Source organism: Hemiscyllium ocellatum, chromosome 15, assembly GCF_020745735.1.
Source record: "Hemiscyllium ocellatum isolate sHemOce1 chromosome 15, sHemOce1.pat.X.cur, whole genome shotgun sequence".
NCBI classification, from domain to species: Eukaryota; Metazoa; Chordata; class Chondrichthyes; order Orectolobiformes; family Hemiscylliidae; genus Hemiscyllium; species Hemiscyllium ocellatum.
The window spans coordinates 42,816,987-42,844,644 of record NC_083415.1 but is presented as its reverse complement, the minus strand read 5'-3'; the positions used below and the strand labels follow the sequence as shown (position 1 = coordinate 42,844,644).

Sequence of the window (27,658 nt, the reverse complement as noted above, 5' to 3'; positions counted from 1 at the left end):
AATTGCAAGATTTTGGCTACAAGAGGTGGTCAGGGGCTAGAATACTATGGTGGATAACTCGCCACCTGACTCCTCAAAGCCTGTCCACCATCTACAAGGCACAAGTCAAGAGTGTGATGGAACACTCCCCACATACCTGGATGAGTGCAGTCCCAACAACACTTAGGAGGCTTGATGACACCAATCAGGACAAAGCAGCCCACTCATTTGGTGCTGTACCCCCAAGCAGCCACTCCCTCCACCACCAACGCTGTGTACTATCTACAGGATGGACTGCAGAAATTCACCAAAGATCCTCAGACAGCACCTTCTAAACCCATGACCACTCCCTTCCAGAAGGACAAGGGCAGTTGATATATGGGAATAACACCATCTACAAGTTCCCCTCCAAGTCACTCACCATCCTGACTTGGAAATATATCACCATTCTTTCACTGTCGCTGGATCAAAATCCTGTTTTGCCCTCTGTAATGGCATTGTGGGTCAACTTTAAGCAAGTGGACTGCAGCAGTTCAAGAAGGCAGTCTTGAACCTTCTCAAGACTGGTTCAAGACTTGAGAACCTTGAAGTCTCGGTTCTTCAATCACCTTCTCAAGGGCAACTAGAGAAGGACAATAAATGCTGGGCCAGTCAGCAACATGCATTTCTAAAAAATGAATAAAAAGAAGTTTTGTTGTTCGAGTTTCTCCTTGCAGAATATTAATGATTAAGAACAGTACATCCAAATTTGCATCTTTATACTAGACAAGTGGCCCCATTATTTATTTTTGGAATCTTCTACAATTTAATTAGGTTGCCATCATTTTTCATTGGGAGCTTTTAATCTAAACAAGAAATCTGTGCCGCAAAATCAAGTTGAAAGATTATAGTTGTAAAAATATGGCATTTTTAATCCTTTTATGACAATTATTTCTTTCTATATTGGATACCTGACCTTTTGGTTTTTATCTCAGATTTTGATGCTGATGATATTTAACGGGAAGTTTCGTTTTCATTTTTATTCAGACATAATGCACAATATTTGAGGGTAAGAACAAGTCCTTGCAAAGTGTTAACTAATGAACCACAAATTTTGCTCTTGCATGTTCTAAAACTACTCTTCGTATATTTGAATTGTTGCCATTTTTCCATTGTGGTATATTACTAACTGCTGATTTCTTGACTAATCCAGTAGAATCCTGTAAGGAGTGTAGCTACTGAGGTAATACAAATGACACCCTCTAATATTTGTTCTGAATTATAATCTCTTCAAAAAGGGGTTCTCAACCTTTTGCAACTTATTGCCATAAGCCATTTTGTCAAAAAGCCCTGGTCCCACCATGTTTAAAACAAAACAAGGAGCATACTTTTATGTTTAATGCAATTTAGCATTATGTTAATCATTAATGGAACTGTTTAAGAATATTTAAAAATTGGAATAATTTTTGAGAATAAGTTTTATTGCTAATTTGTTTTAAAAAAAAAGCCAAAATGAGATAATTAAGTCATTAATGAGAAGTCTGTGGTTGCATTTTTGCCAACAATGTAAATCATTTTAGTCCCACCGAGATAACTATCACATTCCACTCATGGGGCACACCCTCCTGGTTCAGAAACACTGTTAAAAGGTTAATGATTTCAAAACCATACATTTATGTTCAAAACAAATTGCATAGTTTTTAAAATATGAATCTAATGCAACAATCTAAGAGAACACTTATCAAAAGAATGTAGCCATAATGTGCCACAGTAAGAATTGGATTCTGTTTGTTTAGATTAGATTACTTACAGTGTGGAAACAGGCCCTTCGGCCCAACAAGTCCACACCGACCCGCCACCCACCCATACCCAATTCACCTGACCCGCACATCTTTGGACTGTGGGAGGAAACCGGAGCACCCGGAGGAAACCCACGCAGACACGGGGAGAATGTGCAAACGCCGAAGCGCAACCTACCCAGACCCATTCCCCTACACTTACCCCTTCACCTAACACTACGGGCAATTTCCCATGGCCAATTCACCTAACCTGCACATTTTTGGACTGTGGGAAGAAATAGGAGCACCCGGAGGAAACCCACGCAGACACGGGGAGAGCGTGCAAACTCCACACAGTCAGTCGCCTGAGTCGGGAATTGAACCCAGGTCTCAGGCGTTGTGAGGCAGCAGTGCTAACCACTGTGCCACCGTGCCGCCCACTGGTTTCTTGAAGCCAGGATTTTGTTGTATTTTTGTGGGCTCATGTTCCTCCTCTTAGTTCCCATGAAATTTCCCCATATGCCCATTTACCAGTCTAAACAAAAAAAAAGAACTGCAGATGCTGGAAATCAGGAACAAAAAGAGAAGAATTGCTGAAAAATCTGAGGTCTGGGCAGCATCTATGGAGAGAAAGTCGAGTTAACGTTTCTGGTCCAGTGACCCTTCTGCAGAACCCAGTTCTGACAGTTAGACAGGCATTGGTTTAACATTCCATCAAAAAGACCACATCTCCCGCAGTATTGGGCTGGAGGCTTAGTGTTCAGGTTTCTGAAGTGGGACTTGTACCCTCAACCACCTGACTCAGAATCAAGTGTCCTGTCATTGAGGCACAATTGACACTATTCGACAGCAGATGGATCTACACTGTCTTTGAACTGTTTTCAGTCACATTGTTCAGACTTCTTGATGCGAAAAACAGATGGCTAGATCGTATTATCAGGAGTTAATTTGAGGTTTGCAATGAGAAGAAACAATTCTGATGAGCTAGTTGTATTAATGTGGTTCTGCTGCATTTTACGTAATTTCTTCTACTCTGCATGAAGGTATTTTCCAGCTGGTACCCTTTGTAAATTGAATGGCCCAAAACACTGCTGTCTTTATCCATTCTTGCATCAAGTCTTGTTAACTTATCAGCTCAGTGCCTGCTGATCCACACTGACCTTAGGTCTGACAATACATGGATTTCAACTCAAAAGAAGCCATCTGTAATTTTCATATTCTTCCATGATCTTGCCCCATCCAATCTCTCTCAACCTCCTTTGGTGTTATAATATTCTGAGATCCGTGCAATCCTCTTCTAATGGTCATCCACTATTTTCTTTGCTGCACCATTGGTGACAGTGCCTTTTCTGCCAAGGACTGAACCTTTTGAAAATCCATCGGAACCCTCCCATAATTCTTGCTGAATTATAATTTAGTTGGACAGAAAATATATGTCTCAGATGTGGCAAAGAATATGGCCCTGGCAGCATCCCACCTGTGCTCCAGTACGAGCTTTGTCCAGAACCAAGTTGTATCAGAACATCCAGCTATCTACCCAGCTATTCAGAAAATTGACAATGTATGTCAGAATACACAAAGCACACTAAATCAAATCTGACCAATTAGTGCCCATCAATCTACTGTCAGTCATCAACAAAGATGTCATCAGTAGTGCTCTCAAGCAGCACTGAGCAATACCCTAATTAATGATGTTCAGTTTGGATTTTGCCAGGGCTACTCAGCTCCAGACCTCATTATAGTCTTAGTCCAAACAAAGACAAACAAACTGAATTTCAGAGGTGAGGCGAGAATAACTGCTGTTGATATCATGATGTGTTTGACTGAGTGAAGTATCAAGGAGCCCTTGCAAAATGAATATCAGTGGGAATCAGAGGGGAAACTTTCCACTGGTTGTCATAATGTTTGGCGCAAAGGAAGGTGCTTGTGGTGTTGGAGGGAGAACATCATTGCAAAAGTTGATTATTAGATGTGAGTACAATTAAAATGTTTGAAAGATATTTGAATAAATACGTAAATAGCAGCAGTTTGGAGGGATATGGAGTCAGGAGCAGGTAGGTGGGACTAGTTTAATATGAGATTATGGTCGGCATAGACTGGTTGGACCGAAGGGCCTCTTTCCATGCTGTATGACGTTATGACTCTAAGTTCCTCAGCCCAACTGTCTTATTGTAACGAATCCATCACAAGGTCAGAAGGAGAGCATTTGCTTCTTTTTTGCAGGGTTCAATGCCGGTGGCAACTCGTTAAGTACTGAAACAGTCTATGCCGTGAAAAACGTGTACTATATATCATACTTCTGGATTTCAAAATAGAAAGAGATGGATGTGGGTCAGTTCTGTGAAGTTTCTGTTTTTTAAAAAAAAGTCAGTCAATTTGAACAGTGACCTGAATACATCAGTTCCAAGAAAGCACATGCAGTTGAGAAGGCAATTAATTTTATTTTGACTTCAGTACAGAACGTTCAACATTTTAGTTCAGAAGAACTGTTGAGTTTAGAAGAGAGCAGCATTTTTCCTCCTTGCAGGCGAACCCACAGTTTTTCAGCTTAATTCAGGGGATCCAGTCATCTCCAAAGAAGTGTTTCCAAGTCTATGGAGCATCTACGCCAAGAGAGTTTGGATAGAAATCTACCAGTTGTTAAAACCTGAAAAATCCAGGTTTCATGCAGGGATCTGATTTTCCAGTACTATCATCAGCTGGGATCATAACAGTGACCACATGCCACAAGACAACTTGCAGACTTGCAATAATAAACAAAAAGTAGCATCTTTTGTCACATGTGTTAGACAAAGACCAACTCCATAAAGAGAAAACTTTATCCTGCCTTAATGTTCAAGAGTCGAGAGTGTGTTGCTGGAAAAGCACAGCAGGTCAGGCAGCATCCAAGGAGCAGGAGAATCGACGTTTCAGGCTGTTCAGTGGTGCTGCCATTGCTGAATTTCCCTGCCCTCAATGTCCTGAGAGTTACCACTGACCAGAACTTAACTAAGTTAGTCAACTAAATATAGTGGCTACAAGAACAATTTAGAGACACCTCAAACCCTCGTCTACTATCCACATGGCACACATCAAGAGTGTGATTACATTTTCTCAACTTGCCTTGAATGTAATGATTTCCCTAGCATCTTTTTCTTGGTGATGATTGTTTTATGTATCCGCTTATTTTTCACTACTTGATTTCCAAGTGTCTTTGAAAAGAGTTTGCAAGGCTTTAAGGCAGACAGAAAATATCTATTCAATTCCTCCACTACTTCCTTATTTTTCATTATCTTGTTTCCTTATTTCCCAGACTTACCCTCTCTCAAGAGAACCAACACTAGTTTTAGTTACTCTTCTATTTAAATAATAATATAGATGGGTACATGAATAGGAAGGGTTTGGAGGGATATGGGCCGGGTGCTGGCAGGTGGGACTAGATTGGGTTGGGATATCTGGTCGGCATGGATGGGTTGGACTGAAGGGTCTGTTTCCATGCTGTACATCTCTATGACTCTATTCCAGAAGCTTTACTTTAAAGAGGACAAGTTAGTTGCTTAATTGATACCACATTCCTCCATTTCGGTCATTTCCTACCTGATGCATAGTGACAGTTGTGTGTACCATATACAGTAACTCATCAAAGTTGCTTTGACACAAACTTTCCAAATGGCAATCTCTACCACCTCGAAGGACAGGGCCAGCCAAACACATAAACCTGTAAGATCATTCTCCAACTCCTACTGTCCTGTCTTGGAACTATACCACCTTCATTCATTATCACTGTGCTAAAATGCTGGAACTCATTTCCTGACAATACTGGGAGTGTACTGAACCACATGAACTGGAACAGTTCAATAAGGTGCCACCAACTTCATGTGGGCAATTAATGCTGGCCTTACCTGGGATGCTCAGATTCTGTGAACTTTTGTTTTAAAAGTATTGTACATGAAATATTATCAATTCAGATAAACTTACACTATTGGAGAAGACACATTATAATCATAGAATCCCTACAGTGTGGAAACAAGCCATTTGGCCCAACGAGATCACACTGACCCTCCAAAGAGTAACCCATCCAGACACAGACTATAATATACAGAGCAATGTAGTAAATGAAGCATAAAGCACAGGACATGTAATTTGGACTGGCCTTTATACATCCAAAATCAACATGAAGCCCTTATGACCACATTTCAAATGCATTGTATGGAATGTGTAACACAAAGCAGACCATCCTGCCCTATTTCATTTAAAGTTATCAACAAATCTTTCTACTTTCTCCCTCATTAACTCAGTAGGATCCTCTTAAAAAGTATGATATTCGTCTCACCTACGTCATGTTGTATCAAGTTCTACATTGCAACCACTAATGGTGTTTAGCACTGAAAATGCTTTCGAGAGCCCTGTCAGCTCTAGGCCTCAGTTTGTAGCACTAAGCATCTGTTGCATAATGTGGTTTTCATTCTTAGAATTCATGACCTTATACTAATTTGGTACGTTGGTTAAATGGGCGATGTCACATTTGTTGGTAAGTACATGTGAAATACATTTCAAAACAAGTTCAGCATCACAATGTATTGAGCAACTGTCAAGAATCTATATCTTGCAGTTTCCATCTGAGCTTAAGTGGATTTGATGGAAACTGCAAGATATAGATTCTTGATGGTGCTTCTAAAACCAGTCCAAAGAAATTTGCCTGCCTATCCTTGCTGTCACGTTACCTTAGTAATCCATTGGAACTATTCTTCCTCAAAACATCTTGAGTGCCAGACCTTTCCAACACATTAGCTTATACTTATATTTTCCAGGCGTAATATTTTCACCAAGTCCACAGTAACCCTAGCCTTTGTGTTTTTCCTACACTTGTTGATGCCCTTTAATCAGCTGTTCTTATGCTTTAACTTGATATGTAATGCCAAATTAGGGATGTTTCATCAGATTTAATAGATGTGTTTATCTGAGGTTTTCATGAATTAACTAGAAAACTCATCTAACTTTAGCTGCCTGTGATCATCTGAGGATTTATTTCCATGTATTTTCAGTTACTGTGATGCCTTTTTAAATTTGATCACCACCCTGAGGAATATTCACATGGAGTTGAAATAATCAGTTCAGTACACCAGAAATCTTGTCTTGGTCAAACAACGTACCCCAGCAAATGCCATCCCTTCTCTGTGGAATCATTCTATCATCGCTCTGTCTAATTCATCACTTTAAAAAGCAATATAGTAATGGGCTCGTCAGCCCAGGATCCCGGAGCTCATCTACTCTGTCCGCTTTTTGCTTTTTTTCTTTCTCTGCCTTTTCTTAATATTTCCACTTACTATCTTACCCTTTTTCACTTCAGTGGAGGGTTTCTTCTCCTGGCCTGGGTCCAGTGAAGAGGAGGCTTCCAGTTTGGCGCGGCAGTCTCCCGTTGTGACAACCTCCTCCCACTGGGACAGTCTCAGCTTGGCATGGTGGTCTCCAGGTTTGGTGGTCTTGTACCGGCACAAAGGTCTCATCAGTGTGAAGACCTTTGACAGCAGCTTCTGGGTATTCCAGAAACCCAGTGAGGTGATCTCGTCCAGTCTTGGTTAAGTGTGTGGTCTGGAGATCTTGCATTCGAGTCCAGAATGGTGGTCTCATGTTATGGCTGCCTTGTCCCAGATGTGATTTGGAGGTGCCAGTGTTGGACTGTGGTGGACAATGTTAAAAATCACACATCAGGTCATAGTCCAACAAGTTTATTTGGAAGGATTTTTGTCATCAACCATCTGATGAAGAGGCAGTACTTCAAAAGCTAGTGCTTCTGAATAAACCTGTTGGACTATAAGCTGGTGTTGTGTGATTTTTAACTTTGTCCCAGACAGGCAGTCTCAGATTGGCATGATAGTCTCATTCCAGCGTGAGGGTCTCATTGAAGTGGAGGCTTTCGGCAGCGGATTCCAGATATTTCAGTGTTGATCTTTAATAGACTTTCCCTGAACTGAAATTGATCTGACATGAGCTCTGTCTTAATTTTTACCTTTTTCTTCTTATCTATGACATCTGTCATTAATACAGGCATTGTGGTGTAGCGACATAAGACTTTACACTCTTATTTTTTTGTAAAAATACACATGACAATAAATTGCTCTTCTGTCCTTTTTGATTTACGCATTGTTTTTAATTAATTAATTTCTTTCTGTCACTTTCAGCATAAAGTATCCAGATCAGTCATTCTGTTTTAAACCACAAACCTCTTGCACTTCACTCTGTTTTTAAGAGATGTAATTCTATCTTAATTCTGCAATTATTCCACTTTCTTGGCTATAGACAATGAATTATACTTCCATTTTACATGGCTGCCCATGGCATATCATTTTTAATGTGAGTGCTTTAAATTCATATCCTTTTGCGGTATATTACTATCACTGCTTCTATGGAAGCTTGTATTTGTTTTTAATCTGCACAGACGTATCTATGTTTATTGGATGCTGATGTCACATTGGATGCTCCTACATTATTTAGGTGGATCAGTCTGAGCAGTGTCAGGTTGGGTCAAGGTTTTGTTGCAGCACAAGAAAATAGTTTTAAGAATGCCTGTTTTTGGATATACATATTTGACATTATGTACCTGTAATCCACAATGGAGTTTGGAAAGGAGTTCTAGGATTTAGACCCAGATAAAGAACAAAAATATAGTTCCAAGTAAAGCTGGTGTGTGACTTGAAGGGGCCTTGCATTTCTAGTGTTCCCATATATCTGCTACCCTTGCCCTTCTAGCTAGGAATGTCAAAGGAGCTTTGGTGAGTTATATAGTGATCTTGTGTATGTAATGGATGTTTAAAGTTGCAGAATGGCAGCAGTGTCCTGTCCTGGAGCTGAGATAACAGACCTTCGACAATTTCAACAATTTTGCTTAGGTGTGTTAGGTGTGACTTCTGCCAGTGAAGAGTCTCACTCACCCTGTCTCTCTCATACTCACTCTTGATTACAAGCTGTCTTGTTTGGTTTAGGTTTGTCCTTTCTGGATAGGACTTATCAGGGTAAATCTCCTCAGAGTCTGATAAATGCCAGCCATGTTGCAGCAGTACGAGAAAAGCTTGGCAAGCACTGGAGCTGAGGTACTTATTGGTATAGCCCTCTCATAGTAAATGATGTTTTCACAGATCATTTATGCAACATGTCATGCTGAATGCGGAAAACATATTTACTCTCTTCATAACTAACTACACCATGATGTTCTTAACCTTGCAATCCACTGTGACAAAATATGCTTCTAATAATCATAAAATTCTCCTCTTTTGTTCAGTTCCTCAACTAGTTACCATCCAATGTGTGTGTCTATCATAACCTTTTGTTATCATTGTCTCTGTCATCTTCCCTCTGTGCTTCTCACTCTATCCCTGCTTTCTCTTTTTTCTTATCTACATTTCATTCTTATCTTTCTCACATTTTTAGAGTCATAGAGTCATGGAGATGTACAGCATTGAAACAGACCCTTCGGTCCAATTCATCCATCCGACCAAATATCCTAACCTAATCGAGTCCCATTTGCCAGCAGTTAGCCCATATCCCTCTATACCCTTCCTATTCATATACCCATCCAAATGCCTTTTAAATGTTATAATTTTACCAGCCTACACCACTTCCTCTGGCAGCTCATTCCATACATGCAACATCCTCTGCATGAAAGAGTTGCCACTTAGGTCCCTTTTAAATTTTTCCCCTCTCACCCTGAACCTATTCCCTCTAGTTCTGGACTCCCCCACCCCAGGGAGAAGATCTTGTCTATTTACCCTATCCACACCTGAAATTATTTTATAAACCTCTGTAAAGTCACTCCTCAGCCTCTGACGCTCCAGGGAAAATAGCGCTAGCCTATTCAACATCTCCCTGTAGTTCAAATCTTCCAACCCTGGCAACATCCTTGTAAATCTTATCTGAATCCTTTCAAGTTTCACAACATCCTTCCGATAGGATGGAGACCAGAATTGCACACAATATTCTAAAAGTGGCCTAACCAATGTCCTGTACAGCTACAACATGACCTCCCAACTCCTGTACTCAATACTCTGACCAATAAAGGAAAGCATACCAAACGCCGCCTTCACTATCCCATCTACCTGTGACTCCACTTTCAAAGAGCTATGCACATCTTATATATGCTCTTTATCCTTTCTATCTTTCTTCTCTTTTTACTCTCTTCTCAATCTATAAGTAAATATAGAAAAGAAGCAATGTGATACGAGTTTCAGAACTGACAGTGCAGTCAAATCCTGATGAACACATGATTAGTTTGCAATGTAATTGTATGCTTCAACTAGATGTTCGGTAAACAGGTAAAAATAGCCATTTACAACCCCCTGAACAACAGTCTTTATAACTAGTCATTCAGTGACCGAAATTCTAGGATGCCAAATAACAAGATTTGGATTTTATTTAGATTTAGGTTATATTATTATGTGTACTTGAGTACAGGAGTACAGTAAAAAGTGTAAAAATTAGTTATTCTCCAGCGCCATCGTAGCATGCAAAAGATAGGATTTTTAAAAATTTTAAAAGGTTGTAAAAAGTGTTTTGTCTGAAATGTGATTATGGCAGTGTAAGTCTAGACAGTCCTACTAGCAATACTATCACACATATCCATTACATGCACATATCAAATTTCTGCACCAGAGATGTGATCCTGCTTAAAATTAGTGGCTTAAAATAGCAAAATAAAGAAACCAGACGAAAGACATTGATTATAGGATAACACTGACAATGGCAGTTACTGCTATGTTGAGCATTAGAAACCAACGGTTAGAAATAATCTCCAGTTTTCGTCGAAAAATTGCTATGGGAAGAGTAAATACCAGGTAATTTGATAAATTGAAACATTATGTGTGCATTCATCCAGAATTAACTATTTTGGGATATTGTGCGACCTTTTAAACTATCCTAGATTGCAACCCTTCTCTTCCATCCTCCCCCCTCCCAACAAAACCCAATACATGGCCAGTCTTTTGCCGATAAGATTCTAACCTTGTATATTTTAAGAATGTACTTTTAAACTATATTTAAGCTTGCCATAATTTCATTGATGCAAAGGAGATATGGCTTTGTAACAAAGTTGGTGGCAAGATGTGGAAAGGAAATGATGTTTTGTCAGAGGTTTTATAAAAGTATCATGTTTAAATTTCCCACTCATTAGCAGCAATGCAGAATTTTGCGAGGTGCAACAAAGAGAAAAACATGGAAATTCCAATGAGTGAGGTGCTTTGCCAAATATAATATTGCACTTTACTAGGGCACAGGACCAGTTGTGTACTTGATACCACATTGTACATAGAGGAGCCCTTGTGTTGCAGGTTGGACAAGACTTGTATTTTTACTGTATAAAATCCAGAGGATTCTTGACAAGTGCAGCTGAGAAAACTGTTTCTTATTGTGGGAGAATTAAAAACTTGGTGTAGGTTACTGTTTAAACAGATGGGGCAACCAACTTTTGATTCAGTCATGAACGTGGGCATCGCTGGCTGGCCAGCATTTATTGCTTGTCCCTAATTGCCCTTGAGAAGGTGATGGTGAGCTGTCTTCTTGAACCGCTGCAGTCCATGTGCTGTAAATACACCCACAATGCCATGGAAGAGGGAACTCTGGGATGTTGGTCCAGCAATACTGAAGACATGACTGCACCTGATAAAGGAGAGCATTTTGAAAGTTTGTGATTTCAAATGAACCTGTTGGATTATAACCTGGTGTTGTGAGACTTCTGATTTTGTCCACCCCAGTCCAGCACCGGCACCTCCACTCACTGAAGAAATGGCAATATATTTCCAAGTCAGGATGTTGAGTAGCTTAAGATGTCGGGGTGGAGCTTGCAGGTGATTGTAACGAGGTTAGCCAAGTGAATCTCATAAAACATGACTTTCCTGATAGGGGCTATTAATCTGGTCCAATCTGGGAGCCCCGACTGACAGAAACAAACAGGGGCATCAGGCATCCTGTTCATTCTGAGATCTGGCTCTGAGGTAGCTGGATCAGTATCGAGGATTCTCCATATGTAAATAAAAGGTCACTTGGTGATGGAATATTCTCTGGAGTTATTTCAATAACGTTCTCCTGTATCTACTGCCCTTGTCGTTCTGGATGGAAGTGGTCATGAGTTTGGATGGCATTTTCAAAAGATCTTTGGATTTTGGCTGCTACTGCTGAGCGTTGATGGTGGAGATTTAAGACAGTTGAAAGATTTCTCTGTCAGGGAGTTGTAAATTCCTCAAGATGATGGAAGCAGAGTGCTTGTACATTTTACTTCTGATGTAGGTAGATTCTTGATAAGCAAGAAAGATTATCCGGCATGGATGGGAATGTAATTAGATTAGCCATGATCATATTGAATTGGAGGAGCAAGCTCAAGGGGCTAAATGGCCTATTCCTCCTGATTTATTGTTTGTATGTTACAAGATTACTATTATTGTATTGAATCAATTTTGTCCTTGACACGAGTTAAGCTTGGAGTGATGGAAGTTGACTACCTTTGACATAAAGGCAACATTTGCCTCTGAAAATTGAAGAAAAACTTGTCACTGTTTGGAGTGATATCTAGCACAAAAAGTAATAACTGTGGTTGTTAGAAGCCAACTTGTTCAGCCTGAGGATATTGAGTCATAGAGTCAATTGCTGCAGGAATCCTTCAGGGTAACCCCAATAAGCTGCAGCTTCATCATCCCTGACCTTCCCTCAGTCAGCAGAGGTATTTGCTGCTGATTGCGCAGTGCTAAGTAGAATTTGCATCTTCTCCGATACTAAAGATGTCCATATGCAGCAAGACCTGGGACAATATTCAGCCTCGCCTGATAGGTGTCAAGTGATGTTCATACCTAGAAGTGCCACACAATGACCATCTCCAAACTAGCCATTTCCCCTTGATATTGAGTGGCATTGTCATCACTGTCCGTATCCTAGGAGTTACCACTGGCCAGATATTGAATTGAATCTGATATATAAAGACTACAGCTACACAGCATTTCAGAAGTTGCATATTCTGAGGGACTTAGCTTGCTTCCAAGCTCCCCAAAGCCTGCCCCCTACTGCAGGTTACAAATGAGGAGCATGATGGAAACCACTCCACTGACTGGATTGGTGCAGCTCCAACAATCATGAAACTTGACATCATCCAGTACCAAACCATCTCACTCCATGGCACCCCACTCACTAACTTGAACATTCATTTCCTCCACAACCAATACACAGTGTCAGCACTGCAGGAACTCATCAAGCCTCTTTCAACTGTACCTTCCAAATCCGCGACATCTCCCACGTAGAAGGACAGCAGATACATTGGAACATCCCAGCTACAAGTTCCCCTCCAAGCTACATACCATCCTGACTTGAATGTGTAGCCATTCCTTCACTGTCACTGGATCTATGTCCTGGAAGTACAAATGCACTGCGAATTACCCACCGATATGGACTGCAGCGGTTCAAGAAGGTGCCTAACCCCACCTTGCCAAGAACAGTTGGAGATATGCTCCAAATGTTAGCCTTGTCAGTGATGCCCATGGAAGCATAAAAAACCTTGAGAGATTCACATGGCATGTGCCTCATACATTTTTTTTGATCTTCCTTTCGCTTGAAATTCTTGAATTTTGTATAAAGCCTAATTTGTATACTGCATAACTTGGATGTTTTTCAGCTTTGAACAGCTGCACTATCCCTTCTTTGCCCCCCCCCACACTGCCTCTTTAAATGTTTTTCCTTTTGCTGGTTCCTTAGCCATGTACATCCCTGTGGCCAAGTGTGCAAGGCAGGTAGCCAACTCTCCACCCATTACCAGCGTTGCTTTTGGCCACCTGTCAGTAGAATCATGAGTATAGTCCAGGAAAACAGTCTCTTGCCTGCTTCCCCAACCCTTTCCATTTGACAGCAATGTTTTGATGCCTGTTGGGGATTCTTCTAGCAATGCAGCCAGGAAGATGACATAAAAGAGCAAGAGGCTGTGAGGAGGGTTAGCAGAAATTAAAACTCTGTATCCTGTCACTCTGGTACCTTTCATTAGTACTGCAGCATTGTGTGGTACTCTATTACCATAAGCTTTTCCGGATTAATCTATGTATTCAATTATTTTTAAAGTATATTTATTTCTCATACACTATAATTATTTTCTTGGCATATATATTGTATAACTTTATTTATAAATTTATTCCTGCAAATTTTTGACAAAAAGTGTCAAGCATTTTTTAAAAATGTAGACAGAACCTACGCAGCCAACAGAAAATACCTTGTTTATAATGGAGTCAAAATGTCAATCACATTTCTTTAATAAAAAAGAATCGCAAAGAGAAATTCAGACACCTTATCAAGGCTGAAGTACATTATACCATGACCAAAACTGGATAAAGGGGGGCAGTTAATGAGCACTGTGAGCGGGTTGTGCTGGGGTTTGTTGCCTGGGCAATAGCATCTGCCACTCGAATTTAATAGCCAGGCAGCACAGATTCAGACTTTATAAACATTGGCTATACTCCCCTGATTAAAATGACTTTTTCTCGACTCTACACTTTTACCCTTTCATTCATTTGTTCCTCATGTATGCAAGATTTTAATTGAGCAGTTCAGCGACAGAAGACCTTTGGGGTGATGTCCTCATTTAATGCAGTGAAAGGAAAATTGTCCGGCAACCACATGAGGTATTGTCAACTATTATCACTAACTTGTACCTCCTCAGTATAATTAGCATTTTGAAAAAATTCTAGTTTGATCTTATCACAATCTACTCATGGAATTATTTTCTTCATTCAGCATGGTTTAAAGTTGTGGAATAGACAATGTTGTCATCGAAGCAGAAAAGAAGAAAAATAGAATAAAGGGATGTTTTATAACATTCTGTACTTTCTAAACAAATATTTTACAAACTGTCACCTCAACAACAATCATGAAGTTGTTTGCAACACCAAATTGTTTTTCTGACAGGAAATGGCTGTTCAGTTTAAAGGAAATCGTTTGTGTTTAATATACAGGTTGCAAATCAATGGAGCTTCCTTGAACTTTCCAGTCCAACACCCATTTTGGCTCAGTTCAGTATTTTAACAAAACATGCCTGATTAACACCACTTCCTGGCTCAATTCGGAGCAATTTTGGATAATGTTAACTAATCCTGTGCAGAGTTGTTCTCTGATTGCTTTCACATACTTTATCTTTCTTACATCTTTTTTGAATGACGTTTTCTTTTCAGACATATTTTTATTCCTGCTGCAATGATAACAGTGGGGCTTGGCACAGTCTCATTTTAAACAGTTTTTTTAATATAAGCACAGCTGACTGTGCTCCTTGAAACAACCCCAGTGTTGGTTGACTAAATGAGCAATTCATCTGAAGCCAGGGACCCTCACTGGGCCATTGTTTCCCTCCTGCTGGTTGGGAAGGCAGAGGGATAGTGGTGGCAATGTCATGAGTAATTCAGAAACTCAGCTAATGTAATTTGGAAATGGGTTTGAATTCAAACATGGAAGGTGGTGAAATTTGAATTCAGTAGAATTCCAGGATTTAAAAAAAACAGCCTAATGGTGACCATGTAAACATTATTAATTGTTGTTTTAAAACAAAAGAACAATCTGGTTCATTAGTGCCCTTTGGAGTCAGTATCCTTACCCAGGCTGGCTTACATGTGACTTGAAACCCAAAGGAATGTGATTGATTCTTAACTACTTTCATGGGGCTATGGGAGTAAATGCCCAAAATCCATGGAGTAATAATACAAAAACGTTGTCATGAGGAAGCATTGATAAAAGGTCTTAAGCTCACTTTTTCACTCACTTGGAGGAAGTGAAGCGAGTCAGGGAGAGGAACAAAATTGTGGTTTTACTAAGCTTGGAGCAGTGTATGATTCCAGAGATGAAACAGGACTTGACAGACAAGCTTACTGGAAATAATAAGATCAGCTAACTGTGACAATTTGTGACAATCTGCACATGGTAATCTGTCTATCTTACACGATTAAGTCCATTTCAACCAGTTCCTCAAATATCCCAAGACACTTGATGAAGGCAGAGCGGTGGACATGTTCTATATGGACTTCAGTAAGGCGTTCAACATGGTTCCTCATGGTAGACCAGTTAGGAGGTTAGATGACATGGAATACAGGGAGAACTAGCCGTTTGGATACAGAACTGGCTCGAAGGTAGGAGACAGGGGGTGCTGGTGGAGGGTTGTTTTTCAGCCTGGAGGTCTGTGGCCAGTGGTGTGCCACAAGGATCTGTGCTGGGTCCATTGCTGTTTGTCATTTATATATATGATTTGAATGTAAACATAGATATATAGTTGGTAAGTTTGCAGAGGCACCAAAATTGGAGATATAGTGGACAGCCAAGAAGATTACCTCAGAGTACAATGGAATCTAGATCAGCTGTAGTGGTGGTGGAAGTGGTGGAGGCTGGTGCAATTGCAACGTTTAAAAGGCATCTGGATGGGTATATGAATAGGAAAGGTTTAGAGGGATATGGGCCAATATTAGATGGGGATATCTGGTTAGCATGGATGAGATGAACCAAAGGGTCTGTTTCCATGCTGTACATCTCTGTGACCCTAAGATGGACCAATGGGCCATAAGTGGCAGATGGAGTTTAATTGAGATAAATGTGGAGTGTTGCATTTTGGAAAAGCAGATCTGGGCAGGGCACAATGGTAAGGTCCTGGGGAGTGTTGCTAAACAAGGAGACCTTGAAGTGCAAGTTCATAGCTCCTTGAATCACAAGTAGATAAGATAGTGAAGAAGGTGTTTGGTATCTTTGCCTTTATTGGTCAGTACATTGAGTATAGGAATTGGGAGGTCATGTTGCGGCTCTACAGGACATTGGTTAGACCACTTTTGGAATACCAAATTCAATTCTGGCCCTCCTGCTAAAGGAAGGATTTTGTTAATCTTGACAGGAATTAGAAAGATTTAAAGGATGTTGCCAGTTATAGAGGATTTCAGCTATAGGGAGAGGCTGAATAGGCTGGGGCTATTTTCCCAGGAGAATCGGAGGCTGAGGTGACCTGATAGAAGTTTATACAATCATGAGGGTGAATAGCCAAGGTCTTTTCCTCAGAGTAGTGAGTTCCAAAACTAGAGGGCATGGGTTTAAGGTGTGAGGGGAAAAATTTAAAAGGAACCTGAGGGGTAACTTTTTCTCACAGAGTGTTGTGTCTACGGAATGAGCTGCCAGAGGAAATGGTGAAGGCTGGTACAATTACAGCATTTAAAAAGCATCTAGATGGGTACATGAATAGGAAGGGTTTAGAGAGATATGGGCCAAATGCTCACAAATGGCTCTAGGTTCATAAATGATACCTTGTTGGCAAGGTGTATGCTGTTTCCATGCTGTATAATTCCGTGATTCTATAACTCTAGAATAAGTAAGTTGGGAAAGAGAAATTTTGTTCTTGACTGATACTTTTGTTATGCCTAAGTTCAAATCTTTCCCTGAATATATTGCATGCAGCTATGAGTTATCTGAATTCATATTCCCCAGTGCTTGCCATAGTCTTGCCAGACCATAGGACCTCTCCATCTCCATATCCAGCTACCGACTGAACAGGGATATCTATTTCAAACCCATCGACTCCCACAGCTATCTTGATTACACTACCTTCCACTGACCCTTCTGTAAAAATGCTGTCCCTTACTCCCAATTCGTCCGCCTCTGTAACATCTGCTCCCAGCACGAGCAATTCCACTCCAGGACATCCCAGATGTCCTCCCGTTTCAAGGATTGCAATTTCCCCTCCCATGTGATCAACAATGCCCTACATCGCATCTCTCCAACTTGCTGTACCTCCACCCTCAAACTCCACACACACCCCCAACCTCAACAAGGATAGAAGCCCCCGGGTCCCCTCATTCCACCCCACGAATCTCCAGATACAGCGTATTATCTTGCGCCATTTTTGCCACCTACAGTCTGACCCCATCAACAAACATACATATCGCTCCCCAACCCTACCTGTGTTCTACAGAGACCATTCCCTCTGCAACTCCCTCATTAGGTCCACATTCCCCATCAACCCATCATCCACACCCGGCACCTTCCCCTGCCATCTTACAAGGTGCAAAACCTGTGCCCACACCTCCCCCTCACCTCTGTCCATGGCCCCAGAGGATCATTTCAAATCCAGCTAAGACTTTCCTGCGCATCCACTCTCCTCATTCACTGCATGTATCGTTCTCGATGTGGTCTCCTCTACATCAGGGAGACCGAGTGCCAACTTGCAGAGTGTTTCAGGAAACGTGTGGGAAACATGCACCAAACAATGCCACCTCCCTGTGGCCGACTACTTTAGCTCCTCCTCTCACTTCCGCAAGGACATGCAAATCTTGAACATCCTCCATGCCAAACCAAATCCACCTTCCAACTGAAAGAAGAATGCCTCATCTTCTGCTTTGGGATCCTTCAACTACATGGCATCAACATTGACTTCACTAGTTTTCAAATCTCCCCCCCCCCCCCACACCCTCCCACCTCATCCCAGATCCAACCCTCCAACTCTGCACCACCCCCTTTGAACTGTCCTACCTGTCCATCTTCCTTCTCACCTATCTGCGGCACCCTCACCACTAACTTATCACAATCACCTGCATCCACCTATTGCCATTCCCCCCAACCCCCTTTACATCTATCCACTCCCTCCGCCTCCACATTCCTGATGGAGGCCTTATGCCAGAAATGTCGACTCTACTCCTCGGGTGCTGCCTGACTTGCTGTGCTTTTCCCAGCACACTTTTCGACGCTGACATTCCAGCACCTGCAGTCCTCACCTTCTCCTAGTTGCCGCACACCATAGAGTTGCCCACTGATTAAGAGAGAGATAATTGGTGGTGGTTTAACCTGAAGGACCGTGCCTCAGATCAGGGGACGGATTGAGAAGGAGCATCCTTCATGGTATCCTCAGGCCATGGAGGAACTGAACCCACGGCATTGCCATCATTCTGCACTGCAAACCAACCATCCAGCTAACCGACCCATCATGCCTTGTCTCTTACATTCCTGAAACATTACCAGGTATCAGTGAAACAGGATAATTTTCTCAACAATATGGTATTGCTAAAAGCAGCTGAGCTGTTGACATTTCAATCAAATTGTTAGTTATAGAAGGAAACTGTCGGAAACAATACATGAGATATGAAACATTTTCTTGTGTGTCTCGAGGCTGTAGCACAAAATATCCTGCTGGTGGTCTAGTATCCACCTGCCTTAAAGGGGATGTATGTACTAACTTCAGACTGAGAGGACACGTATGTCAGGTTTGACAGCTCTTTTTGAGTGATACACCATTATCCTGTGCACACAACAATCTAGAAATTGTTTTATATTTGACCTAATTTCTATTGTGTTTATATGAATGCAGTCCTGTTTGATGTTCGCTTGCACATTTGCTCAACAGAACAAGTAACTCCATCTGTAGTGTCCGTGGTAATGTTAGGCATTAAAGCTAGAGCTTTGATCTCCATAGGCTTAATGAAACTTAATGTACAATTCAATCAGAGATCCAGTGTAGACAGGATGATCCAAACGGCTATTTGATGAACTGTAGCATTCTGTAACTAATAGCAGCATAACACTACGTCATGTTATCACACCACCCAAGAATTCGCTGCAAATTATGTGCAGCAACACAAAATACTTTTATTTACTATCTTTAAGACGTGTGACTTTTCATTTCTCTATATTATAAATGCTGTTTCTGTGAAGTGGAAGGCAAATGCTGCTTTAAGGCAGAATTATTTAGTGTTCCCAAGCCTTTTTTTGGCAATAAAAAGATGGAAAAACTTTAGGTTTACTGCTTACTTTGGGTACTGAGAACTATATGATAAAGGAATCCCTCACCTAACTCAACATGAGTTGGACACTCACCTGATTCGCTTGAACTGAGGCCTGAGGTTTTTGTCCCTTCGGTTTAAATTGTGTTGGCACATTCCAGGCAAGAAGGCATCAGAAAGTGGTGGAAAGTTCCATTGCCCAGAGAACACCCTCTGAGACTAGGTAAAGGCAGGGAACATCTCCGGCATGCAAGTTGTGTCGACGGTAATCACACTAGATAGGGATATTGAAGCAAGGAAGACCTATGCTTTACCAGAGGGAACATAGGAGCAGATCTGATCCCCTGAGGCCCTGAAGGGAAGTTATTTTTTTAATTTTTAAAAAATTTTACCTTCTTGGGCCTCTTCTCACCATAATCTGAATTGGCCTAGAATGTTTTTCACTGCTGCTGTTAACCGAAAGATATTGTACAAGCTTACTGCATCTTACAGCTGAAAACTGATACTGTGCCATTTTCTTATTTAGCTCTGGGTATTGTTGTTAAACTAATAGGGCATCTGTTCCAGCAAAGTCTTAGCATCCTCCTTATTAGGATACATAGCTGATCTCTGCATCAGTACTGATATTTGTGCAGTGATCTTCCATAGCTGTTTCTCTAGGGTCTGGTAACTTGCGGTATTTTATTGATTGAAATTTGATTGTGTTCAGAATAAAGCTGATTGTCTTTCTGTAAGAAACAGACGGTTAATGTAAAGCACATGTATTGCCTTATATTAAATTTCCATCCATAAGTGACACATCTAATTGTTTGTTGTGGATCAGTGTACTCTCCCTTAATTGGCTCGATAAAATTCTCCTCCACTGGAGACCACAGAAATAAATGAAACTTGGAATGATGGTGTATGTTACATTGTTAATTTCAGACAGTGACACATACAGGGAAGACTACAGCTAAGCAATTCATGGTGCAAACATCTGTAACTAGATTACTGATTTCATTCACTATGTCATCATTTTTGTCATATCAATTTTTCAATGTATAATTTTAGTTACATCACACTGCAAATTTTTGCTATAAATTCTGTGTTACGATCGAGCCCTCCACAATCACCTGATGAAGGAGCGTCACTCTGAAAGCTAGAGTGTTTCCTATTAAACCTGTTGGACTATAACCTGGTGTTGTGTGATTTTTAACTTTGTACACCCCAGTCCAACACCGGCATCTCCAAATCGTGTTTAATTTGGTATTATATGCCATATCAGTGATGTTTTGAGAATAGGGCGGCACGGTGGCACAGTGGTTAGCACTGCTGCCTCACAGCGCCAGGGACCTGGGTTCAATTCCCGACTCAGGCAACTGACTGTGTGGAGTTTGCACGTTCTCCCCGTGTCTGCGTGGGTTTCCTCCGGGTGCTCCGGTTTCCTCCCACAGTCCAAAGATGTGCGGGTCAGGTGAATTTGCCCTGCTAAATTGCCCGTAGTGTTAGGTAAGGTGTAAATGTATGGGTATGGGTGGGTTGCGGGTCGGTGTGGACTAGTTGGGCAGATGGGCCTGTTTCCACACTGTAAATAATCTAATCAAATATACCATTCCGTCCTGCATATGTCTATCTGTCACTTCGCATGCCTCCTCCTGTCCCCACACCAGCTTCCATGAAACAAACATCTACTTCTGATCTTGTCTTTGTACAGTCCAAAAATTGGATTGTGCCAGGAATCGAGTGTCACTATCCTTCCTTCCTTCCAGGCTCCCATTCCCATTCTCACTGTGTCTTTCAGCCCCTGTCACTTCCCCAATGCCCATTCTCTCTCTTTTTTACAATCCCCCGTCCCATATTTTTCTCTTTACCCTTCATCTCACCTTTTTCGTGGCTTACGATCCAGATCCCAACTCTGTGGTGTAGTGGGAGTCTTCTCTTGTTGTGTCAGCAGGTGCTGTCACAGTGAATGGAGACATCTTAATGCACACAGTTCACCCAAATTGCTTGCAACAGCCCCTTGGATATCTATGCACTTTACAGGAGACTCCCTAAGTAATTTGATGCTAATCCTAGGGGATGGCGGTCAGTAGGATTCCTGCAACTTTTTAATTAAATTGGAAATCTTTCATTTGGAATTTTGACACAAGCATTCAGGATATGTAATATTGTAAGGGTACTTCTGTAACATTTTCAAATTAAGTCAAAGTGTTTTATTCTTTCAAGTTATTCATGCTTAAAAATCATTTAAAAATTTTGGGCTGTAAATCATTTAAAAAATATTTTTGGAAGTTTATAGTAAAATTGTATGATATATTTTTTTTGTTTGCTAAATTAGACATCTTAATCCAACTTGTTTGTTCGCTGCTGTGTGATGAGCTCTTACGTTTGTATCTCAATATTAAACAGAGACCAAACACACAGAGTCACATTTTAAATTATTGCCTGCACTGTTTTAAACTTCATCACATAAGAATGTGTGGGGAAAGCCGTGTAATGTACTGGGACTTGAGCCAGGCTAACATCTCAAAATGGTGCCATGTAACCAGGGAGATAAGAGCGATTTGACAAAATGTATCTATATTGTACTTATTGTGAATTCTTCCAGATTCTCCTGATGATTTTCTTTGGGTGGAGATTTTACTGGCTTTTGTAATGCCAACTAGTTTAAACTTTCAGTTGTCAGTTAAACGTAAAAGTAAAACAGATAAATATTGATAATTTATTTTTGCAGTTTGTTGTGTTTGCATTGAGTAAGGCTCCTTGAAATTTTTTTATATGCAGTCATGATCAAATTAACTGCATTTACACCATCCTCACCAGAGACAGCAATTCACTGCATTTCCTCCGTACCTACAATAATTTGTACATGTTTCAATTTGCATTTTAATGTGTATAATTTCATAATATTCAGTATGACTGAGCCAATATCGTACAACCTGAAAATTTTAACAAGTTAGGTATGTATTTGTTATTACTGTAATCAACACCATACTTCCAGAATAATTTCTTGTTAAAATTATATTTCATTATTGCTGGTATTTGTTAGCAAAAATATTATTCGAAAAATGATAATGAAAAATAGAAACGTACTTATTCATCGTTCCAGCATACTTTCAATGAACCTATCTGGTTAATTTCTCCTTTGGATTATATTTTCTCTCTGTTCCATTTGCTTGATTCTGCTTTCTCAACATCTGGCTGTGTCAAACCCGAGCTTTAACCTTCACAACCAGCTACACTTGATGACTAAGGCTGTAACATTTGTCTTAATCAAAAATCCTAATTCACTTTGCTGTACTAGTGGAATCTGTAATAATAGCAAGTTTTAATTTTATTTTTAAAAACCGAAAGAACTGTGGATGCTGTAAATCAGAAACAAAATCAGAAGTTGCTGGGACAGCTCAGCAGGTTTGGCAACATCTGTGAAGAGAAATCAGAGTTAACGTTTCAGGTCCTGCTCTGAGGAAGGGTCACCTGACCCAAAGCATTAACTCTGATTTCTCTTCACAGATGCTGCCAGATCTGCTTTTCCAGCAATTTCTGTTTATATTTCATTTTTTTGACTTTCAGTTACCTCCGGACTTTCACTGTAGGAAGAATTTGGACTAGAGAAGGTTTATCAAGCCTTCTCTTTGACAGGTTTGCTGTTTCAGGCAAATGATCTAAATTACACTGACAATCTATCTCCAGTCTTTGCTGCTTTTTCACTGTGACCTTCTGACCAGGAATGGATGCCTCATGTATCATAGCTCATCCTCACTTCTGCTTTTCTCTTGCTTCGCTATTGATGTCATGTTTAAGCAAACAAAACCTTGGACAAGGAGCATGTTTGAGCACTAATTTGTAGGTGAGCAACTAGTCGTAATATTGGTGTTATTTTATGAGACTACAGAAAAGTGTTTAGCTTATGTCAAGGAGAAACATGGAATTTACTGCCTAACTTGTCACCTAGCAAGTAATTCTGCAAAGACCCCTTCACAGTCTAAACACTTTGTGCAATGGGCAACCAGGTGGCTCAGTGGTTAGCACTGCTGCCTCACAGCACCAGAGATCTGGATTCAATTCCACCCATGGTGACTGCCTGTGTGGAGTTTGCATATTTTCCCCATGTCTGCGTGGGTTTCTTCTGGGTGGTTGGAGTTCCTCCCACAGTCCAAAGATGTGCAGGTTAGGTGGATTGGCCATACTGAAATTGTCCATAGTATTAAGGGATGTTTGGACTAGTGGATTAGCCGTGGTGAATGTGGGGTTTCAGGATATGGTAGGGGGCCGGCTCTCAGTGGGATGCTCTTTGGAGGGTCAGTGCTGACTCGATGGGCTGATTGGCCTTCTTCTCCACTAAATGGATTCTATGATTCTTATTTTTTTTAAAATTGATATTGGATGATACAGTGTTATTAGATTGAGTTTGATTTGATTCATTCTTTCTTTGAAGAATTTTAAAGTCTACTGACATGAACTCTGGAACACTATCTGACAGATAACACCTTTGGCAACCCATTAAGTTACAAACTAATCTCTCAAAACCTCAAAAATGTTGTCACTTGTAGAGCTGGAAATAGTCCCAATATGTACCAATGTACTATCGGTATTGACTGAAACTTTCCTTTCCACTTTAAAGAAATTGATATGTACTCGTTGTCTCAGTTTTCTTGTGTTTGACCACGTAAGGATTAGTTCACATTCTAAGGCATACAACTTTAAACCAACTTTGCAACATCTCTAACTTTAGGTACCAAAAGTTGCTTATTGCTTCCAACCAGACTATCCTCCTGTGTGCATTTAGTGAACTTGCTCTCGCGCTCTCTAAAGCTTGGCACTCCCTAAACCTCACAAGAGAGCCTCAATCAATATTCAGTTCACTTCTATGTGTGAAATCCTCTTGCAATTTTTCATCATACTCTTTAAACCATTGTTTTATGTCATCATTGAGCTCTGTAGCAAGCCTACATGGTTCCAAGTTTCTTCGCAAATTTTATGGCATATTGTTTTTGTATGTAAAGTAATTCACAAGCGGCTCAAATGGTAGAAACAAATCTGTCTATATCCAGAATCTTAAATGAATGTCCACATTTGCATGATCTGCTGACATTATAATATTTAACTTCATATTGATGGCTAATTTTATCAATTTGTTCTTCTTGCTCAAAGATCACTTTGTTCTCTTTTCGTGTTTTGATGATTTCAGATACATTCTTACTCATCATAACTGTCAATGACTCAGTCCAGTTTAACGACATCGTTAATTTCCTTGCTAATTTCCTTGCCAATTGGGATATTTTAACCTCTTGCAGTATTACTGATGGCAAATAATAGAATCAAACATATTCTGACCTGACAGTAACTTCTCCGAACACAAGAATACAGTTATTGGAATGACTAGTCAATCGTGTTCCAGTTAAGCATATCTAAATGTGACTTAGTAATCACCTGAGAAAGCACACATAAATGAGGGATATCACAATGTCAGTAAGTTATGAGTCTGAGGATCTTTTTGAATGTAGACACTGGAATTTTATCATTAGCCCTATTATTCTAGTCTTCCATATGTTGTTTTCTTTTTGCACACTGAGCACAAATCAATAGCATCAAAGTCTGTTTTCATAACTATTATAGTGAGGAGTTGGAGGCTCCTGAACTAGCTTTAGATCTATTATAAACTCAATTTGATGCACTTTTGTGCTTTGGCACCTGACTGTGATCGGGGGCAGGGTTACTGCCCAGATATGACTGCCTTCTCACTTTGCCTGGAAATGGAATATTTACATGGTGACCACAGCAGTGGTAACATCTAAGTTTCTGACTGAGAGACCATGAACCTGGCTGCTGTAGCCTGGACCTTGCTAAAATCCAGTGGACCTCCTCTGCTGGCTTTGGAAAATGACTCCTTTGCAAATATCTCTTGCTTCCATTTCCGTGCCAATGGCCTTAAAGCAGGTCTGTTTCCATGGCAGCTTATGGTCTTTGTGCAAAAATGTCACATGCATTTTATTGTTTCTTTTATTGTTCCTCTTTCAAACTCTGATTTTGAAGCTCTTGCCATACACACAGTGACAAGAGAGTTTCTTTAATTTGAACAACAATCTACTACAGTTTCACTGAGCAGCTGCTTTCTTTCATTGCAAACTCGTTCTTAGTGATACCAGAATACACTGTCTTAGTACTAGGGTTCTTTTGGCAACCTTGGTGAGCCATCGTTTCAAAAGCAGCTGGTCCCATCATGGTGAGAAAGGCATTCACTTTTATTTTATTTGTTCACAGGATGAGGGTATCGCTGGCTCAACCAGCATTTATTTCCCATCCCAAATTGCTCAGAAGGTCTCGAGTCACATAGTCCAGTTTCCTTACTTAAAGGACGTTCATGAACCACATAGGTTTTTCCAACCATTTGTAACGGTCTCATGGTCATCATTAGACCTCTTTAATTCCAGATTTTTTTTTTGTTGAATTCACATTCCACCATGTGACATGGCAGGATTTGAACTCAGGACCCCAGAACATTACCTGGGTCTCTGGATTAACAGTCAAGCCAAATGAAGTTTTATCTCTTGGGAACCATTAGATTCTGTGCTATAAGTACATTTGTAGTATTGAACCAGATTATAGTAATATATACTCCCCCAAATATGGAACTTTTTCGAGCAACAATGAAAGTGATTTGCCTCTGACATCTGATAAGATCATTCTTCTCAGTACTTTGATTTATTAATCAGAAAGGTAGGATTGATGGTTATGGTCTAGTACTGGACCGAAAGCTATTTGATACAGTACTGTTCAACTAATCAAACACTTTATTTTAAACTGCAATGTATTTAAAATGGATTAAAGAAAAGATTTGCTTGTTGGAAGCATTCCTTGTATTTCAAGTCAGTAAAATCCACAGTAGGTGAAATGATAATCCACGTACTGAAAAATGTAGGCTGGAGCATACTATTAGTATGAAATACTATTTCATATTTTTTGTAATAGCTACACTGTCTTTTGGGTACAACACATGCTTTAGGTTCAAGTAGACTCACATTATTGTTAATAATTACTTTCTGAAGTTCTGTGTTCAAGAAGGAGCTTAACATTTTCTTGTATGGATTATACCGGAAGCTGGAAATTCAGGTCAGTTTGGGGATGCAGGTGGACAATTGTAGTTTGCCCAGAGTTAGGTGGGGAGGAATTGACCCAGCGTTAATCCAAACTGTGGAGTCCCATGCTTATTTGCCTGGGGTCCTTGCACTGTGAGTAATTGAGAGAATCAAATAAATTACAGCATCTTAAACCTAAGATTTTTTTCGTCTTTCGGGAATGAGTGCATTAAAAACCAAGTTCTTGACCCATGACCCTTTTCATCTTCTCTACATTCAATAGCAGTACCAGTTTACAACTGACTGCACTTCTCTAACTAAGCAGCTTTGTTTATTAGAGATAATTGCGTGCACAACATATTAAAAAGTTGGGATTTAATGAAAGAAGGGAATAGGATGCGTGACTCAATTAACTACTCAGCATGTGGTTGCCAGCTATTTTCCAGAATGTGTTCTGAATAGCTAGTATGGGCCACTGGTTCTGTGTTTTTAAAATAGTTTATGTATCATGAAGTGCACCCTATGCAATGGTTAGAATTCTAATAAAAATAACACCTCCTCCCCCTTTTTCTTTCAGAGCTCCCTGAAAAAACGAGGTAGCCGCGTTGCTACAAAACCAGAAAAGAAACCCATGCTGCAGGTACCAAAACAATTTTCTTTCAGTGGTGGCAATATCAATGATTCGTTATAAATTATTTTAAATATAAGGCTTGCAGCTGTATAAATGTGAACATGTTTAACTGCCCAACTGATCGGATGTGGTTTAAGTTTCCTTGGTTTTGTTTTTGGACGTGTACAAGTGCATTAAAGGAGGTAGTAAGTTTATCTGTTTTAAATTAAGATGGGAGTAAAACAGCAGAGAAAACTGCTCAAGCAAACACATTGTAATAGGAGTGTAATTAGAAAGGCAACCTGAGACATTTTATTCTGTATCATGTTGATTTATCATGAACTTTAAACTCTTCTTAAAACGAGTTTTAAGCTAAAATGTGCAGACTTGATTTGATGTGTCATTTGTGTTCATATTTGGCAATGTTCTTAAGAATACCACATTAAAGGTCTTTGGTAGTTTCACAACTGTTGCTACAGTTCAAAACATGTTGACAATCAGTTAGGCTGTTTCAAATGGGCCCTC

General features: G+C 40.2%; 1 protein-coding gene across 1 annotated transcript in view; it reads left to right on the top strand.

Annotated features, from left to right (window-relative positions):
* mtcl2 (microtubule crosslinking factor 2) overlaps window positions 1–27,658 on the top strand; it is a 99,062-nt gene that overhangs the window by 20,306 nt on the left and 51,098 nt on the right. Inside the window, exon 4 of the mRNA XM_060836082.1 lies at window positions 27,101–27,163. Within this exon, the coding sequence (XP_060692065.1) occupies window positions 27,101–27,163 (63 nt within the window). The remainder of the gene's footprint in view (window positions 1–27,100; window positions 27,164–27,658) is intronic.